The sequence below is a fragment of the Phalaenopsis equestris genome, unplaced genomic scaffold (genome assembly GCF_001263595.1).
Source record: "Phalaenopsis equestris unplaced genomic scaffold, ASM126359v1 Scaffold000326, whole genome shotgun sequence".
NCBI lineage: Eukaryota > Viridiplantae > Streptophyta > Magnoliopsida > Asparagales > Orchidaceae > Phalaenopsis > Phalaenopsis equestris.
Genome location: NW_018164768.1, coordinates 786,916 through 807,610, shown reverse-complemented (window position 1 = coordinate 807,610; position 20,695 = coordinate 786,916). Strand labels below are relative to the sequence as shown.

General features: G+C 34.5%; 3 protein-coding genes across 7 annotated transcripts in view; 1 reads left to right on the top strand and 2 right to left on the bottom strand.

The window, feature by feature from the left end:
- Nucleotides 1-1,582: 1,582 nt before the first annotated feature.
- On the top strand, nucleotides 1,583-14,577 carry LOC110025693. Of its 2 annotated transcripts, XM_020726307.1 has the most exons (5): nucleotides 1,583-1,836; nucleotides 7,911-7,944; nucleotides 8,029-8,113; nucleotides 13,839-13,996; nucleotides 14,269-14,577. In XM_020726307.1, exons 1-5 carry the CDS (start codon nucleotides 1,741-1,743, stop codon nucleotides 14,418-14,420), a joined length of 525 nt encoding a protein of 174 aa, XP_020581966.1. In that variant the 5' UTR covers nucleotides 1,583-1,740; the 3' UTR covers nucleotides 14,421-14,577. The 2 variants fall into 2 exon arrangements, with proteins under 2 accessions (XP_020581966.1, XP_020581965.1); XM_020726306.1 differs by having other exon boundaries at nucleotides 1,585-1,836; nucleotides 7,911-8,113; nucleotides 14,269-14,575.
- A 1,006-nt stretch (nucleotides 14,578-15,583) lies between these two features.
- LOC110025691 (thermosensitive gluconokinase) lies at nucleotides 15,584-18,870 on the bottom strand. 4 transcript variants are annotated; one of them, XM_020726302.1, is made up of 4 exons: nucleotides 18,794-18,870; nucleotides 18,538-18,580; nucleotides 17,012-17,091; nucleotides 15,584-16,117 (listed from the first exon to the last, which is right to left on the bottom strand). In XM_020726302.1, exons 1-4 carry the CDS (start codon nucleotides 18,795-18,797, stop codon nucleotides 15,687-15,689), a joined length of 558 nt encoding a protein of 185 aa, XP_020581961.1. In that variant the 5' UTR covers nucleotides 18,798-18,870; the 3' UTR covers nucleotides 15,584-15,686. The 4 variants fall into 4 exon arrangements, with proteins under 4 accessions (XP_020581961.1, XP_020581963.1, XP_020581964.1 ...); XM_020726304.1 differs by having other exon boundaries at nucleotides 17,012-17,086; nucleotides 18,794-18,840; XM_020726305.1 differs by having other exon boundaries at nucleotides 17,012-17,122; nucleotides 18,794-18,829.
- Nucleotides 18,871-20,105: 1,235 nt separating this feature from the next.
- Nucleotides 20,106-20,695, bottom strand: part of LOC110025690 (succinate dehydrogenase subunit 4, mitochondrial-like) — a 15,722-nt gene continuing 15,132 nt past the window's right edge. Inside the window, exon 3 of the mRNA XM_020726301.1 lies at nucleotides 20,106-20,675. Coding sequence (XP_020581960.1) covers nucleotides 20,304-20,675 — 372 coding nt within the window. The 3' untranslated portion in view covers nucleotides 20,106-20,303. The remainder of the gene's footprint in view (nucleotides 20,676-20,695) is intronic.

Below are 20,695 nucleotides of genomic sequence, written 5' to 3'. Positions count from 1 at the left end.
AAGTGAGCCCCACTGTAATACACTGGTACTGACCGATATTAAAAATGGGGGAACCCATTTGACACGTGTCGCCCCACCTTTAAACTCGAATGCATCAGGAGTCCTGATTTAATATTTTTTCGGGTGTTTCTGTATAAAAGTTGATGTTTAGGTGGTAGATATGTATATGCATAAGACCTTAGTGGTATGTATGTAAATCTTTCTATAATTAAATAAGTTTCAATAAAATTTCGATCTCATCATGTAAATAAATAAGTTTGAAGTTCAATTGGTTATTCACTTAAGATTTATTTTTATAATTATTTGTATAAATATAATGAAAATATTATACTACTTTTAGATATATAAATCAAAATATTTCTTCATAAATTAGTTAAATACTATACTTAATGATTTATTTGAATTTTAATTAAAATTCATGAATCCAATTGTGCTTCCTATTTTCTTTAAAATTCAATCATCAAAAGATATATAGTATTATTAAACTTCGACCAAGTATGATTTGAGATTTTAAAACTTAGAGCATGTTCAAGCATGACTTGAACCAAGGCAAATGTATATGGTCAAGTATATGTATATACTAATATTTGTAGATATACATGTATTAGAAAACAAATCACATAATTCTTATATAGTTGCATAAATATAATTAATATTAATTTTTTTAAGGTAAGAAATATCTTCTTATGTGACTGTAATGTGATTGTAACGTAAAGGGGCAATTTGGAATCACTTCTTTTTTTTTTTAATTTTTAAATATGCATATTGATAAAATTTTTACCTATTTTTATTATTTATTTTTTAAAATAAGTCATTATATATTTTAATAAGTAAAAGTAAATTTTTATATTTCGAATGTTTTTAATTTTAAAATTTTAAAAAAAATATTTTTTCAATGTAAATATAAATAAAATTGAAAAAAAAATGAAGAAATTAAAATAGAAGGTCAAAAATGATTCCCAATATCACTTTGAGATAAGTAGATATCAAAATTTTATAATATACAAATAAATACATAAAAATTATATGACGTATATATAAATTTTCTATTTAACACTGCTAACTCACTGTACTGAAAATAGTAATCAATTATTAAAAAATATTTTGCCTAATCGCGACGTATGTTTATGAGATATATAATGATGTGATGTTTGATGATTGATCGTTCCGAGTTAAGGTGATGGACAATCACTAGTCGCAATGTCGATTGTTGATGAGCTATATAACAATATGATGTTTGATGATTGACCCTCCTGATTTAGGAAAATTTTTTGCGTACGTAAGACGTACGCGGGGCTGAGTATGTATGTAACCTACAAATAATTTAAAACGAGAATATTGGGGGTTATAACCATATTATACCCCCTATAGCCTCCATATAACCTACCGTAACCTATAAATATATGCAAATAGAAGCGTAAAACATACTAAATTACAGAGATATTACATGAGATATAACACAATTATAACCCTCAATACAATTTTTAGAACTTTTTTTGCAACTTACCAGGTTTGAGATATAAGAGAATATTTTCTATATTTTCTATCAGCTATTTCCTTAAAAGAATAATAATGGGCCCGCGGTATAATTGCTCTCCTCCTGAAAAGGACGCTTTCTGGACGCTATCGTCTTCTTCCTCTTCACAAGAATAAAGCGGCAGTGGAGAGTGATAGCGAGAGAGAGTGTGTGTGAGAGAGAGAGAGAGAGAGAGACAGAGATTAGCATTGGGTTTGGGAGAGATGGAGAGGAAGGTGTTGGTGGTTTGTGGCACAGTGGGGTTTCTTGGTCTTCTCTCCGCTGCTCTAGGCTTCGCTGCGGAGGCGACGAGGGTAAAGGTCAGCCCACCTCTCTCCCCATCTTCCGCAGGAAGTTCTTCTGCGATTTTCTCTAATTCCGCAAGTTCTCTTCAATAGATTAACGATAATGCATGATCTCTCGCTTTATTGGTGATTCCTTTCGGCAGCGATGTTATCTTTCATTTTTTAAGATTGAGAAACATAGTAATTTATAGGTTGTTGGCTTCTGGTATGGGTATTCGCATCTGCTGTACATGTTTTCTTACCTTTCTGTACTGATATACCACTATCCGCATGCTTGGGATTTGCAATTCTTCTTATTACTGGGTTGCCGATTATTCATTGTAAATGTGTTGATTGATTATTCTTTGCAAATTTCTCTTTTATTCTTGTATTTTTATGCATTTTACTGTAGAATGAATGTATCCTATTCCTTGACCTAGTCTTAGTTTAAAAAAAAAATTCGGTTGCTGACTTTTAGCCTTGTTTTGAAATTAAAATATATCCGATGGAAGCCGTGCTCTCTTGACAGTTAACATAAAAATAATGCATAACACTTTTTCTTTTATTGGAGGACGTATAGTTGAGCGAATTGTTAGCCCTAAGACTTTAGCGGTTCCTAAATAGAATTGGGGATTTATTCTGAGGACTTGGGAATTGTTGGTATACATTTGGGTGGTGTTTGATAGCATGCTATTAAGAGGATTTAGCGATGGATTTAACTTAAATCCAACCAAATACCAAAAAAATGAAACTAAATCCAATGCCCCGTTAAATTGAATTTGCTCGCGTTTGGTCTCTTTTACGACGTAAATCTAAATTTACTAAATCTGATTGCGAGGCAGATTTATTTTGACATCACCCCGAGCTCCTCTATCGCACACTGCATTTGATAAATCCTGATTTATCGGATTTGAGAAATCCTATTTAACGTAAATCTAAGCTTTAGCCATACACCGCCTTAAGATCCTCACATGTTGTGGCGTTAGTCATAAATGGTTAATCGGATTACATAATACATTTGGGAAGTTTACATTCGTGCTACAAAATTCTTATGTATTCACATATGAAACAGCCTAAGTTTGATATTTACACTTTTAACACATTGGTATAATAAAACTATGAAAAAAAAGAGGTGTTATTTTCTTTTAAAAAGATAGTGATGGTTGAATTTTTGATGTGATATTAAAGATTTGAGTGGTATGCATGTAAATATGAATGTTCAGAGTTAGATATGTAAATACATAAGAATTGTGTGGCATTTATGTAAACGCTCCAATACATTTTGGTGAATTTTTTGTAGTGCTAAGTGGACAGAATTCTTCTGCAGGCATAAGTGTAGTATTCCTTCTTACGCACGGGATTGATGTTCTATTAAAGGAGTGTGGTCATTCGTCAAAATGCTAATTTCCAGCAGCTAATAAGTTCAACTATGAAAACTGTGGGAACATTTCATTTTTGCATGTTAGCTCCCTCCGTACTTTGCTATATAGTTCATGTTGCAATTTTCAAGTAATTAGTTTTTCTTGAGGAAAGGAGAATAGCATAATAACATTTTACCACTTACCGACCAATTAGTTTAATCAGGGAAAATTTGTTAGGGGGAGGTAGTGTTACTGAGCATCTTTCCTAGAATCATCTTATATGATTATGAGTGGTGGGCGATGTAGCTGCTGTTGATAGGCAAATCAAGTGTGTTGGGAATGAGAATATTACAATGTATGCGTTTAAATCAAGATAAGATTGAAAGCGATTATAATAGAAAGGAGTAGGAGTAGCATCTATAAAAGATAAGGTAGTGAAAAACACTTATAAGTAGTTTAGTTATATACAAAGAAGAGTACAAGATACATCCTAGATGGATAAGTACTCTTAAAGTGAAAGAATTAGTAAGGAAAGTGGGAAGATTAATAGCGTAAGTCGTGCAAAATGATTTGTGCGGAAAAAGTTGAGTACCTCATTTCCATCTTAACATTTGTGCGTTGAAGTTCTTGGGAGAAAAGTAATGATGATACGCTAATGATTTTGGTTTAATGATTCATCCTTTCTTTTAGCAATTTTTAAGGAGAGAATAAAAATGTATTAATGAAATTTAACCAAAAAATTAATATGCAATTAAAGCTTATTGTTGTATTATTTGTTCCATATGAGCTAAGGTTAAATAAAAATTCATTTCTATTATTCACTATTATTTTAGCCTTTGTGCGCACCCAAGAGGGAAATTGAGTATTTTAAAATTATTTTTAGAACTTTAACAAATTTTGTGAACAAATAATGTCCATCTTTAAATTAATGCGTTTGGGGTGGTAGTGCGGTGGCTGTGTGGTGCCGCACCATAATTTGTTTTTTTTTTTTTTTTGTTTGGGGCGGCAGTGCGGTGGCTGTGTGGTGCCGCACCACAATTTGTTTTTTTTTTTTGACATAATCACGTTTTGTCTGCACTCTAAAAAAACTGCAACTTAAAGCTCTGTTTTCTCACTAGACCTAGCTACATGAGGTGATTGCTAGAAAGTTGTGGTCTCCCTTTTTTTAAAAAAAAATTCTTATAATGACTACCAACTTTTTGAACTACAATTTTTTTTTTTCAGCAGCTTCACATTTGCTTCTTCAAATAGCTGCAACTGTCCCAAACAGACCATAAAATATGAGTATTAAGCACACAAAATGTGAGAGGGAGGGAGATAAAAAATCTATCAACTTTGAGCACAAAATTTGTGGTGGATGGGCTTCTAAGCCTTTATTCACGCCGAACGACGCCCTTGCAGATTTTGTTTAAAATAGCCTCTTTATCGTGAAGTATAATACTTACTTTTTTTTTAAAACTAGAAAAGAAATAACATTTTTTATAATAAGGTCAAGATCAACTCATTAGTCGATATATCATTTCACAGTTAAAGAAGTTTCTTCACCAGGACAGAGTAAGGAAAGAAAGATTTTTTGACAAACTAGCTTGGTTACATGTTTTGAATCCTAAAGAATATTACAAAGAAATTTGGAACAATCTTCTCCGAAGAAAGAGCTAAGGGAGCTTGAAAGTACTTTACACAACATTTGGTGATGGTGTTGCATGAAGTTTGCTATTAAAATTACTGGGAGCAATAAGAGCTTATTAGCAAATGAAAACACTCATTTATTAACTTAACATGGGATTAATAGATGAAATCTCAGGACTTTGTAAAATCTTGGTGGTGCAGAACTCCCTTATTTGCTTAATATGACCAGGTTTCCTTTGCCAATAACTATCTTTTTGGAGCTTCTTTTGCATGCAATGATGTTAGGTGTCAAAGAGAGGCAGGCCAAGGATTAAGTGCTGTGACTTGCTAAATTGCAATGAGACGATAACATGAGAACAACAGCGAAAGGAGAGACATGATGCAACAAAGAAATATAATTTTTTGCTGCACTGTAAATCTAGATAAATAAACTAGTTTATGACAATTTCAAACAGACAGTCCATTAATTAAAATGTATTATAGCACAAAAACGAATGAACGCAAAAGAAAAAGAAGATCCAGAAAAGAATGAACACAAAAGAAAAAGAAGATCCAGGACGGATGTCACCGTAAGAAGTCATGTGCCTAGAAATTCATTTGATTTTTTTCCTCCTTAATTGTTTTTTTCTACTTGATGCTTTCTCTATCACTCTCCGTCTTACACCAAGTCTTCTCACATGCAAAACAAATCGAAGTCTTCTATTACACTACATATTGTCCCCTCTTACAATCAGCATGTTCCCCACTTAGTTACCTCTCCTAACTCTGTAGGTAACTGCTCCAATCAGTTCTTAAACTGCTTTACAATTTTTTTAATTATTAAAAAAAAAAACTTGGAATTTTATCAATTAGGCCGCCATGTCGTGGTGCCAGTTTGGTGAGCCAATGTGCTAAGCTCTTTGTTTTTTTTTTGTTTGATTTTTGCTCTTCTTAGCTCTGAAGTGCCGTACTCTTTATTTGGAAACCTCTTTTTAAGCTGTCCAACACCACAACTCTGAAACAATAAGCTCTCAAGTTTCTGAACTAATTCTCCACTTCTCTAACCAAGACACCGAATCGAGTGCCATAGTGCCAGTTTTGTCAGCCCAAAAGCTCTCTGTTCTCGGTTTATGTGCCTATTTTTTTGCTCTGGATGGCACTGCAAGGCTTTTTGATGCAGCGCCTTTTATCTCCTGTGAGAATTCTTGTTATAAACATTATACTTAGTGACAATAAACCTTAAAACGATATAATTTTGATTAAATTTTATATTTATTTTGCAATTTTTTTAAATCACTCAACTCAACACTTATTTGCCGACATTTGTTATTGGTTTGATTGGTTAGTTGATTTATTTCAAGTTTGTGATGTAGATTTCTTTGTGATTGTGCTTTTCATTTTACTTCATGTTTTTTCACGGTTTCAAATTCCCAAGTGTTATTTTTAGTATAATTGTATTGAATGTCATATGCATGAAATCTTTTTGTGTTTTAGATTTTTATCACAATGGATGATTGTCAGAGTTAAGACTTTGTTTACTGATTTTTTTTTTTTGGCTGGCAAAATTTCAGTGCTTCTCATCAGTGCTTCTCATTTTATATTTGCATAAGAAACCCTAGTCCTTAGGTACCTTTCTTCAGATTAGGTATCAATACTCAAGAGAAAATGAAGCATATAGATATTTCAGCATTTTTAATACAAGTGTCACATCATATTATATCATTCATTTTTCATTTGGATGGTTTGCATGAAAATATTTATAGAAAGCTTATTGCCAACCTCTATTGAAGCTGTAAATTAGTGATATATGGAATTCAAATTGGGCAAAAATGTGATTATTCATTAAACCACTGAAAGATTTCCATTATAGTTTTTTAAACTATTATTTGCTTGAAAATTGAGACCATATAAGTCATAGCACAAAAGTTAGAATTCTTAGAAAATTTTGGTCTTAATATAGTTTTTTAATTACATAATTCAGCATAATACCATGAACAACCAATTATTATCTTGGATTTTCTCTCTTTTTGCCCCTTCTTTTGAATTTCACACTCAATACATCTTATGCATATAAATTAAGCTAACATACTGATTTTTTATTTTTTTTGGAAGTATTAGAGAAATTGAAATTATGTCAACTAAGGATGACAAATGCTAAAATACTCTTTATAGAGTAAAATGGCTGGCCTGTAGGTGATGATTCTACCATCATGCCAACTTTGCTTGAAGGTTTCATCAAAAGATGAAATTGTGCCTAGTAATAATGGTGGATGCTAAGTATATCTTTTATAATGAAACAACAGGTATATAGATGATGATTATTAAATTGTCATACTAACCTTGTTCTTTAAACTATCATCAAAGGTAAATTTATGTTCATTAGTGATGGTTGTGTAGCTTATAATGATAGTCTTGCAGCTGATGAGTCATGGATTTAATGCTATGTGATTGTCGAGTAAGCAATTCTTCAAAGCTGGATTTTTTCTTGAGTTATAGACTGATGTGGAGCTCCCCGCTTCTTATATTCCTATGACTAGTTTTCATCCTCCCATGGCTCTCTCTTATAAGCTTGTTTTGCATGTAATGTTGCTAGGAGGAAAAGAGAGGCGAACAAGGATTGATTTGATTTTGTTGTGGCACGCTACCCTGTAAGTAGACCAGAGAGCGAGAGGAAGAGGAGGTTAAAGATTTTTTGGGAGAGGTGCTACCCTGTAAGTAGAGGAAGAGGAGGTTAAAGATTTTTTGGGAGAGGTTATCAATCTCTTTATACAAGGAGGAAACTTATAAATCTCTTTATACAAGGAGGAAACTTGATTTGGTGACATATATCTATGAATGTCATTTTTTAAAAGAGGACTTGTTATTGATTTGATTTATTTTAAATTTGATGCACGCTAGCTTTTTATTTGTGCTTAATTTTCAATTTTTTACATGATTTTTCACCACTTAGTATTCTAAAGTTTTGTTAGTATAAAATTGTCGGGTTGCTATCTGCATTAAAAATTTAGAATTTGGCCAAAGCCAAGCTGGACAAATGTTTAGCTGATACTAGATCAATAATGAGACAATTTGGATGGGTTTATTTCACTCTACTTCAGCTTGTTGGCAGCTCTGTTAACTTTAATATTCGATTTCTTTCAGGCTTCGGATGTGCTGACAAGAGTACCCGGCGAATGTACGTATCCGAAGAGCTCCGCTCTATATCTTGGATTAGCATCTGCAATTTCTGTTGTAATCGCTCAGGCAATTATAAATACAGTTGCTGGGTGCATATGCTGCAAGAGAAATACAAATCCGGCCAACACCAACTGGACTGTTGCATTAATATCTTTCGTTCTTTCGTGGTAATTTTTGAACCAGAAATTCTGTTAGGCCGTATTTTTTTGGAGCATGAACGTACATCATATGGCGAGCGTGTTAAAGTTCTATGCTTTGTTCTAATTTTGGCTGCATGCTTGCTTTATCATTTTGCACCCATGTTTTCTTGAATCTGGATATAAATATGAGAATTTGTTGTTTATTACTTCATGTTGCAATTATAGTAAAATGTGGAGTTCTGAGGAGATTTTACATTAACTCAAATGCAAAAACTTATCGGTGGCCTCATATGAACCCTTCTACTTTCTTGAAAGGATCAGCCGTCGAGAATTTCAAATTGCCTTGAGGTAGCTTTCCCCTTGGATATGTTTTTGATGCACAAATCAGCTAAATGATTTTATATAAACCAGGTTTTTTTCATCAGGTAGACCAAGAGTATGTAACTTTAGAGCTCTCCCCTTTAGCTTTCAGTCCCTGACCTTGATATTGCAAAAGGAGGAAGTTTAGGATGAAAGTGATAATTATGTCAGGTTTTATTTATGGCCTAAATGGAGTGAGCATCTAGGAATTGGAAGAGTGTTACTTGGAGATGTTTGTGTGGTGACCTTTATCATGCCATGCAATTTCTGATAGTCATGTCGAGATTTAATTGAATAGTGCATTCTATGATCAGTTTAAGATTACCCGTAAAGACGACCAAACAACATCAGTTGATGTAGGGCCGTAGGGGTGTCAAAAATTGACCCGTCATACCAACTCTAACTGGACTTGACTAAAAAAATTCGGGTTTGGGTCGACGCACCAACTCTAAATTGATTCTCTACCATAAAGTTGACTCAAAATCGAAACACCAGCCCCAAGTTGACTCGAAATTGGCTTGAAAGCGACCCAAATAGTTGTAATGCCTCATGTTAAACTAATTATAGGTCAGGTTTGGGTTGGTAGGTTAATAGAGGGCCAAGTTTGGGTTGGATTGTTTGACCCATTTAATCTTCAAATCGGTTCGGATCAAGCACTTGTGTGTTAGACCCGAACAAACCCATGGGCATGATTTGACACCCCTATGTTAATGTTCTTGCTGACCTTAGTTGGTGTCTTAACTTGGATCTACTCGCCTAAGATGAATCATATTTGGCTATTTTGGGTCTTGACCAATTCACACTTCTTAGAGCCTAATTGTTGTGGGGTTGAATTAGCTTCCTTCTCAAGAATGCAAACCCTCAGGGTGTTTTGATCAATTGCAAATGATAAATGATTAGTCAACCACTTTTATTAGAGATGGCCAAAGGATGTGGCTTGTTATGGTGTGTGACTATTTCGTTGGTGCCTAGCCTGAAAACAATTTTAATTTTCTTAGCCTAAGGGCACTGTCGTTTGTTATTTATTATTGTTTGGTATAAATAAAACTTAATAGTTTAGGGTTAGAAGATGCATGAAATTATTGTCTTGACTTATAGGTTTGGGGTTTGGGAGAGATTTTCTGCCACTCAAATTGTCGGATTTGGGAGAGATTGCCTACCTCTCGAATTGTATGTGCTTATCTTTATGTATTTCAGTTGTGTTGTTGGGTTTGTTGAAGAAAACAATTTGCTTTGTCCTAATTTATGCGGAGTTTCCTATCAAATTGGTATCATAAGCATCGATCTTGCTTCATCACGATTTATGTGGAAAGCTGACGGGATCGCGTCTCCTTTGCTTGCCGAAACAGTCGTGTTTCAAAGTAGATGATGGGATCGCGGCGTGCCTCGTGACAAAACAGCTATGATTCAAGCTAGATAGGAAACGAATGATGGGATCGCTCATTGCAAAACAAATGCGATTCAAGCCAAAACACCGATGACGGGATAACAGTGTGTCTTGTGATGATATAATGGCGATCGAGCTAGCTGGGTCACGATTTATGTAGTTGGGAAGCAAACAACGAGATCGCGACGTGCAGAAAGTTCAAATCTCATCGATATAGTCGTGCTTTAAGTTTACCGTCGTGATTCAATTTCTCTGTGAAGCATCGTGATTCGATCCAGAACATCTTTGATCCTCAATGACATCGTCCTCAATTCTATGGAAACTACAACCACTCCCCCTACCCGCGGCGGCCATTGACATCTTCAACTCTGATTTTAGACATTCCTTTGATCCAGGTCACTATCGGTTAGGAGAGAAGGTAGTGTTCTGAATCAGGCTAGCCATAACAGGCCTATTCAGCGTACAAACGTGATTCTAACCAAGGACCAAGGACCAAGGACCGACCACAGGCTTACTATCTTGCGGTACTGACACGATTCAAACTATTTGAAAAACCATCGACGACATTTTAATGTACATTTGTTTCTGCCATTTGTCATGAAATTTTTTTGGGAGAGTAATGGAAATCAATAAAATTGATGTTTTGGAGAAAAAATTAGAGAAAGAGATGCGTCAAATTAGATCAGAAATGAAGGCACGTTTCTCGTCCATGGAGGGAAGATTCTCGGCTCTAGAAGAAATGCTAAAGAATATGATTAAGTTTCACACAAAATCGTCTCCGGCTATCGTGGGATCGAGTGACGGCATCCGGAACAGATATGAGCAGCAACAACCAAAAGGATTCGCGCGACATTAGGGCAGCGTCACTGCTTTATGTGGGCCAAAAGTTGTGGTATTGAGCGAAGGAATCAGAAGCGGACTCGAGCAGCAACATTGGAAGAAATAGTGCGACATTCAGGTAGTCTTAACAAACAAAAGCAAGCAGGATCGAACTAAGGAATCAAGAATGAATTCAAACGACAACATCTAGAGGGAATTGCACTACATCATGAGGTTTGAGACGAGCGATAGCATGCAGATCGAAACGACGTGTGATTCAAGGCTGGAGAGGATCACTTCGAGGAATTTCGCCTAGGACAGGGAACCATGGTTGGGGGGTGAAGACTACATCCAATTGCGTATGTGCATTTTGTGGCGGCAACCTACTAGGGTGAAGGCGACTCAAAAGTAATGATGAGAACACGACATTGAAGAAGAGCGAGAAAGTTTATAAGGGATTGATTTGAACACTACAGAGTCTTCAGGAGGGAGACAAGATGATCATGCTTCACAGTGATCCAATTTGTGCAAGATAGTGGTGATGCTGAAGGCTATGATGAGGTGATTCGGGATGCAGGACTGGAATTTTTGATCAAGTTGCATAGCATAAAAAAGTCACATGATACGTAGTGGACAGAGATTTTGGGGATCAATGAGCTACTGAATGAGTTGTTTGGTGATTCTGATGAGATAGTGGTGACGCTGAAGGCTATGATGAGGTGATTCGGGATGCAGGGCTGCAATTCTTGATCAAGTTGCATAGCATAAAAAAGTCACATGATACATAGTTGGCAGAGATTTTGGGGATTGATGAGCTACTTAATGAGTTATTCGGTGCATCAGTATTCTCCATGATCGACTTGAAGTCAGGGTACCATCAGATTCAGATACGTCTGAAGGACGTGCATAAGATGGCATTTCGAGACAGTCGGGGTCACTATGTGTTTTTAATTAAATGGAATTGACTGTTAGATGATGATGCCACGTAAGAGTCGTGCATCCTAATCCAACGACAATTTTTTCACCTTTAGGACAATGTGTCTTTTTGGGGGGTTGTATTGTTACACTGGTGCCTAGCCTAAAGACAATTTTGTCTTTAATTAGCCTAAGGAAAATTTAGTATTTTATTATTTATTATTGTTTGGTATGAATAAGATTTAATAGTTTAGGGTTAGGGGATGCATGAGATTGTTGTCTTGAGTTTTATGTTTAAGGTTTAGGAGAGATTTCCGAATTGTAGGATTTGGGAGAGATCACACATCTTGAATTGTAGGTGCTTATCTTTATGTATTTCAATTGTGTTGTTATGGTTTATTGTAAAAAATAATTTTCTTTGTTCTAATTACTGCAGACATTTCCATGGGCGACACTTTTTACCAGGAAAAAAAAAAACCAAACTTTTACGTGAAAGCACCAATCATGAGCAAGAACGAAGAACCACAAAATACTAAATGTTACATCCACAAGAGAGGATTTGATTCACTGTACAGAAGCAAGGCCATATAGATTCAAATATAAAATGACACTAATAAACAGCTTTCCCCAACTTCATGCAACCCCAATCACACCAAAAAAGAAAAGTCTCAAGTTTCTGAAGAGAATCTTTCATAAGAGATAATACTAAGGAAACTTGGGCAAAGACTAGAAATTATGCATTTCAAAAGTTCATCAAATCTACGTACATGTTATTGATTTGAATTGAACTTCCTGGCACAATGGGAGATTGTCAAGATGATATTTTACACTCACAAAAAATGAACTTTCTCTAAATTTATATTTTCTTTCTAATGGAGCCAAATGGTTGGAATAATTAAGATTGATGTCTATCACTCCTATATGGAGCAAAGGATGAGAATAATATTGAAGGGGTGGAGGGGATATAAGGTATGATCAAGAATTGTGGAGGCTTGGGATGTTATTTATTGACCTTTGAGTGATGAAGGGGGACTCAACCAAGGCTTATTTGGGATGTGGTCAAGAGAAGGGAATGCTGTATAGTTGTTGATGAAGATGAGGATGTGGTATTGGGAGGATCCGGATGTGGAGTAATTTAAAGATACTGGCTTTGGAGGAGAAAGCTTGAGAGCAATAGGTTTTATGGTTTGTAAGGGAGCATGTTATGAAGTCTAATATGTGGGGATGGAGTTTGGATATAGTGGGGGGACTAGCTAATTTTCTCGCCACATTGCCAAGGTTCTCGGCCATGTTCTCAACAAGGCATCCTATATCACTATTGGCTTGACTAAGCTAATGTGCTCAACAATTTTTCCAAACTGTTCGACCAAAAATTTATTCTTCTATGGAACAAATAGAACGCCCTTAGCAAGCTATTTTATCATCCCGTCATGGTACAACAATTGTTTGATTAAAACAACATTATGTCAGGCTCCTAATTGGCTTAAGAGGACCGGTCCCTCTTGGACCGGTAGAACACCACCCAACCGGCCCGCTCCTTCAACATACGGGCCGATCCTCATTGAGTGAAGAGGCCGAGCGGCCTATTGCCACAACAAAAGAGAGAGGGGGAGCAAGTGGGGTCCCCTAGGGCCCTAATCACATACTCAAGGAGAAGTAATTGAGGGAGTTTGGAGGGAAAGTTTTCAAATGTTGTGGGGGGGATTCTATTAAGGAGAATAATCTATGGCTGCTTTTCTTTACGCATGTTTTTGTTTGGCTGCGGTTTTTTTCTTTGTGTGGTGTTCCTAACGGTGTCTAGGGCATGGGAGAGACGATCTACCTCTCGAAAAGCAAATCAACCTTTAACCTTATTTGTTTTCCTTTGATTTTCGTAAGAGCAGCTATTGATGGTTTGTTCGCTGATTTTGATTTCAAGACTTATCCCATTATTTCACAACCTTGGCAAGCCATATGGACTTTCTTATAAACATCACTCTCTCGACAACTATAACTCTTTTGAGGCCCTCGAGAACGCTCTCGACCGCGTCAACAACACTCTTGACCGCTTCAACAATACTTGTGATTATCTCAGCAACACTTCCGGCCTCTCCTCTAAAACACTCTCGATGATTGAATGTCGCAGTATTTTTGATATAGTATAAATGATTTGGGGTGGTATGAATGCATGTAAAAATATAGAAATTACTGCCCTATGTATTGATACCATTTCAAAATTTCAATATGAAGCCATATGTTTACTTAGCTGGATCTGCTGTTTTTGCCTGACAGGGTTACCTTCATCATAGCATTCCTTCTTCTATTGACCGGTTCTGCCCTCAATGACCAGAGAGGCCAGCAGAGGATGTACTTCGGTGATTACTGCTATGTTGTGAAACCTGGCGTCTTCTCAGGCGGTGCAGTACTTGCTCTTGGAAGCGTCTCTTTAGGTATTTTCCTTTTCTTACTTCTTTGTCTGGGCATTTACATACATACCACATATTCCTATGTATTTACAGTTCTGACACGTAAATATTCATATTTACATGTATACCACACATCAAAAATACCACCATCATTATTTTCTTTAGAAGTGAAATGCATCTTTTTCTCGCATGGATTACAGACTTTGATAGATAGGTAAACATCGAAGAATTATGTGGTATGTATGTAATTTTGTTTTTATTTATTTGTTATTTATAATTTTTTTTTAATCTTTTAGGTATTGTTTACTTCGTATCACTTCAAACATCGAAGGATTCACAGCCGTTGGATCCTCCACATAATCAGGGCATTGCATTAGGGCAACCACAGATCCCTCCTCAACCAGTTTTTGTTCATGAGGACACTTTCAACCGCCAGCAAATCCCATAATTAAGCTTAGAAATTTTAATAGGAAACCCTAATTTTATGTTTTGTTTTATTTAAAGTCCCTTGTTATTTAAATATTTGAAAAGAGAGAAAAAAACAGCACATGTAGCTTAAATTTATCTAGATAGATGATTTGGAGAAACATTTATCTTTATATAATACAACTTTATTAGTGTGGAGTAGTGGTGTGAGTGAGTCGAGCTGACTCGTGAGCCGGCTCGAGCTCGACTCGATAAATGGCCCGTTAATTGAGTTAGTCCCAACTTGACTTGCCAGCTTGTGAGCTGATTCATTTAAAAAATAATTAATTAAAATATACTTAAAATATAATAATTTTTTTAAAAAAAATTTAGTTATTAAAATGTTTAATAATTGATTTTTTTATATTTTATATCAAATATTTTCTCATTAAATATCTGCTAATTGTTCAATTTATGTCTCTGACTTACAACATTAGTTTAAGTTATTAGCTTGTGACCTAGCTCGAACTTATAGAATTAAACTCAAGCTCAAATTCAATTAAATTAATCAAGTTAAAAGTCGAGAGCGGCTCAAGCTCCACTCTTTTACACTCCTAATCCAAATTTATGTATTTTAACATTTGGTTAATGCTGATTAGGCTAAAACAAAACAAACAATTATTTAAAATTTACTTAAAATTTACTTTAAAAGGCTGTCAAAATCAGTGATGGATGTTGTGAGAAAACTAATTTTTAAAACATATAATACTGATTATTTTTACTCTCTTCCGAAAAAAATAAAATTAGAGAAAATCGTCTTAGATGGTTTGGTCACATTATCTTAGATGGTTTGGGGTCACATTAAACGTCGACCATCTGATGATCCGATTAGGAGAGTAGATGTTTTAGATTCGACTTGTGTTCAGAAAGGCAGAGGTAGACCTATGAAGACTTGTGCTTATTGTATTAAAAATGAACTTAATTTACTAGAACTAAATGAAAATATGACACTACATAGGACGCAATGGAGAAAAAGGATTCATGTAGCCGACCCCATGTAGTGAGATTAAGGCTTTGTTGTTGTTGTTGTTGTTCCGAAAAAACTAAATTATAGTAACAATTAAATACCACCCTATTCCTATTTATTTACATATCTAACCCTTAAATTTTACTTTTTAAATTAATATCAGTAAAATCCTTTATATCACATGAAAAATACTACCTTTTTAACTTCTAAAAATTGCTCATGACTAAGTAAGATGTAACAAAACAAAACAGTAGTATTACCATAAAAAACCTATTACTCCAATCAGCCCCATAAATCTTCAATCAAATTCAGAATCTGCTTCAGAACCAGCTCAAGATTCATGGCGGAATCAATCTGAGGTATCCCTTCACACTCAAATATCTGCAGCAAATCCAACTGCGACTGCAACAAACAAACCGGCATGAAATGGTCTCCTCCTCCTTCCACACACCTGCTCTTCATCCTCTCAGCTAATGTTTCCGCATCAGCCACCAAACACACGAACTTAACCATACAATTACCATACTCCCCTTCTCTGTAACCCGGATCTGCTGCCCGGAGTATCTCCCTGTACCTCTTCTGCAGAGCCGAACAGGCGAGAACAACCGTCTCTCCGCCGCCGCCGGTGAACTTCTGCCGGATTCCATCACGAAGAGCTTCGAGCCATGGCAACCGATCTTCGTCGCATAGTGGGATTCCTCTCGCCATCTTCACTGTTGCCAAATCATATCAGAGTTTTGATTGTATGTTCTTTCATGGAGATGGTAATGGTCAGTGTGCTAATCATTTATCATCTAAACTTTAATATTTAGTTATATAATGTACAAAAATATCATTCATAATAATTTTTTTGGAAGATTTACATATATACCGCTCTACTCCTCTTCTGTATTTACATAATCTAGCTCATAAACTTCAATTTTTACAAATAGTTAAACTGGTGGTATTTTTTATGTGATATCAAATGTTTGGATGTTATGATTGTTTATATTTCGAGCTCAAAAAGTGTGTATGTGTTCTACTCGTTTGCTTAGCGAGTCGAACACAAGTCGTTCACGAACAAAGAGTTGTTTTGGATGTTATAAATGTAAAAAAGTAGAGTTTAGGTTTTAGATACGTAAATACATAGGAAGGATGATTGGTATGTAAATGCCATTCAACTTTTTTTTTAATTGACATGCAACTTTCATGCATATATTTTGAGGCAATTACAATACCAAATGTTACTTATGTAAATATCAAACTTTAGGCATTACATATGTAAATACATAAAATTTATGTGATGTGTATGTAAATTTACATACATACCACCTAATTTTTATGTATTTACATATCTAACACCTAAACTTTACTTTTTTTATATATATACCACACAAATCTTTCATATCACATAAAAAATACCCTCTATGTTAACTTTTAAAAAGTAAAAATACACCTTTTCATGCCTAGGTAAGATGTTTATGTAAAAATTGAAGTTTAGGTGTTTTATATGTAAATACATAGGTTATTGAGTGGTAATGTATGTAATATTACTGAATAAAGAGTATATATATCATAGAATTAAAATCTGATAAAGCAGAATGCTTGGAGTCAAATTTAAGAAGTACCTTTGTTTGACTGCGAATGAAAGTCATCAGCTTCAAGAAAGCTGCAATGCAATGCCTCTGAAAGCATCTTAGCAACTGATCTGTTAATTCAACCAGTTATCATAACATGTACTGTAAAAGAATTAAGAAGGATTACATACATACCACTCAATTCCTATGTATTTACAAATCTAAGGCCTAAACTTCAACATTTACATAACATTCCACCTTACCTATGTATGAAAAGGTATATTTCACTTTTCAAAAGTTAATATTGTGGTTTTTTCAATGTGATATGAATGATTTGGATGGTATAAATGTAAAATGGTTTTTTCAATGTGATGTGAATGATTTGGATGGTATAAATGTAAAACGTAAAATTCAGATTCATAAAAATTGGGTGGTATGTATGTAAATGCCCAAAGATTTATGTAAAGAGCATATATTATTTGTGTAAGGAAATGACTTAATATCACATGAAAATTAAAGTTTGTTTTTAAAATTGCAGCTATTTGTGAAATTACTTTTGGAAGTGCAATGAAAAGTTAAAGAGTACTATAAACTGTGTGGATAATGTAATTTAACAAAATAAGAAATTTTTACATTTATACCACTCAATTCTTATTTACTTCCTTTATTTAACACCTAAACTTCAATTTTTATTATGAAAAAAAGAGTATGTCACTTTTTAAAAGCTAAAATAATGATAACTTTAAGGGTTAGATATGTAATGCAAAAATGGAGAGAAGAAAGTTTCATGTCAAATCGCTTTAGAAATGTGTACTTCACTTTTAAAAGTCAATAATAGTGGTAGTATTGATGTGATATGAAAGATTCGAGTATTATAAATGTAAAAAATTAAAGTTTAGGTGTTCCATATGTAAATACAAGCTTGGTGTGTAAAATTTATTGTTAAGAAAATTAATTTAAAGCCATTTGTAGGTTAATTAATCTCAAGGTATTGTCTCTATGTATGGTGTTTTCTTTCCTATTTCAATAATCGAAGTCCACAACTTGACATATAACTGCCATCTAGGGCTATAAACGAGCGAAGTTTGAGCGAGGCCATGTTTGGCTCTTGTTTGACTCATTTGAAATTGACTCATGTTCGAAATTGCTCATGAATTGTGTTCGTATGCAGCTCGTTTTCGGCTCAAAATTGGCTCGTTCAAATTAAATAGGAAAAATAGATGCAAGATGTTGGACTCGCACCTCCATCAATTTTGTGCAATAGAAGACATGACCACACAAACTATTATGATCTAAACTTATATATATGATATATAATATTATATAATTTGTTTATTTCGAGCTGAAATAAGCTGAACAAGATCAAATAAAGAGTTGTTCTTGTTTGACCCGTTTCTTTGACAGCGAGAATCCCATCCACATGCTTCAGAAAATATTTTCAGAACAGAATTATATCATAGTTGGATTAAAATTTTACCATGCAAATCCATAATTACAGTTTATCAAAATTTATACCTAAAAAATTAAAGAAAATTGATGATAGTTGGATTGAAACCCTATGGATGAGAGAGACTTACGTTTTACCAGATCCGCTGACTCCCATTATCACAATAGCTCGTGCTGCAAAACAGGAACAGATCTGCGGTGAGCTCAATAAAGGGGGAAAATGCGGAAGAGATGATGTTCGATGCATCAGAATGTAAGAAAAAATTATAGAAATATGTATTTAATCTTAGACGGAAAAACGACCAGAGAAGAAGATCGGTAAAGGAGCGAAAAATCTGGATCAGAAACCCTAATTGGTAAAAAATGAGGAGAGTAAGAGACGCGAACCCATGGGAGAAGCAGCGCTGCAGCAGAGAGATCAGACTGACTGAGGGAGGAAAGAACACCGCCAATCCAACTTTGAATCCTCAACCTGCGAATACATAGGATTTCAGTAGCCGTCAATTAATTAATTAATTAATTAATTAATTAATGGGGGTGCAATTGCAAAATCCTCTTTTTAATTTGACCCATTAAAATGTATTTATTTTTCCACATTTATAAATAACTATTCATTATTTATCAATAATATCTTTCAATATATATATATATATATATATATATCGCGCGCGAGCATTTATATATGAAACCTCATAATAATTTCTTGCACAATTGGCCTTAATGATGTGTTACTTGAATTATTAGACACATCAGAGATTGCTAGAAGCTTGTATAATAACTTCTAATCATTACTTTCAAATATATATATATATATATTATAATGTAACAAATTTATGCATAAGAATTTACATTTCATTTTTAAAAAGTTAATTATTATGATATATTTGATGCTCTTTTAAAAATTTGAGTTACATTTATGTAAATATGAAAATTTATATGTTAGATATATAATTACATATAATTTTTTTGGTTTGTATGTAATTAATAAGTTCATGCGTGCATGTAGAATAACATATTAATACATGTTTACAGAATATTGAGGCACGAATGGCTATAAAAAAAATGATTGGTACATCAATAAATACGACGACAAATTCACCAATCGCTGCACCGCACTGATCTTCAAGAAAACTCATTTGGAGCGTTTACATGCATACCACCCCAATTCCTGGATATTTACATCTCTAGCACCCAAAATTTCATATATTACATCTAACCAACCAAATCTTTCATATTTTAATTTTTTTTCTGATGCACAGACAATTAAATTGGCGTGCATGTAAAAATTCAAGTGAAGGTGTAAATACATCAGAATTGAGTGGTTTGTAAGGACCTGTTTAGGATGGCCGCAACTTTCTAAAAAGATGATTGAAAAGTTGTCATAGAAAACACAATTTCATAGAAAACTGCGGTCAAAATTATAAATATACATATTTTAAAAAAAACATGATAGCAGGTTTCTTACGGCCACCACCGTACTTTAACACTTTAATAGATCAAATTAAGAAAAACAACTTCCCACCACAACAATTTCTACAAAAAAACAATAAAACACCACAAATAAAATCGTGATGACAGTCTGAATTGCAAAGCTGACAAAAAATTATTCCAAACAAATCCTAAATGTTCTGATCAATTAATAGAAAACTCATCAAATCAAACTTCAGTCTGATATCCTCTAGAACAAATATATATATATATATATATAGTAACAAACACCAATATCCATTTATTATTATTTATTTACCAAACATTGGATGCCTTCAAGACAATATCCCCTCCCAAACAAAATAAGGAATGGAGGCCTCCATAAATCCTCCTTACACCAAACAAAAGCCATCCAATAAATTATTGCGTAGTATAAGACCCAGCACACAATAAACTTGCAGAACATAATTCAGACCAAATTAAAGCAGAGAATGGTGTCCTTGGCGAGGACCAGAAGCAGCAGCTGAAAATAAATAAGAACCCATTTTTGGGTCACCTCATGATGAACATAATCCAGAAATATTTCCTTGAAGAAGCCATAGATCTGCCAGTAGACGGAGAAGATGAGAAGCGACGTGGTTACGCTGTTCTTCGATATAAGTAGCAGGGCAGGTATGAGTGCAAATGTGATTCTCTGGGAGAGTTCGCTTCTCTTTATCTTCAAGCTTTCATTGGCCAGAGCACTGGCTCGCCGGCTAATGGCGGCTCCTTCCAGAGGGCTGAAAGAGATGACATTCTTCCCATCCACTTGCTTGGCTTCAGGAGAATTCTTAAAACTACTCTGCATTTTTTTTTTTTTTT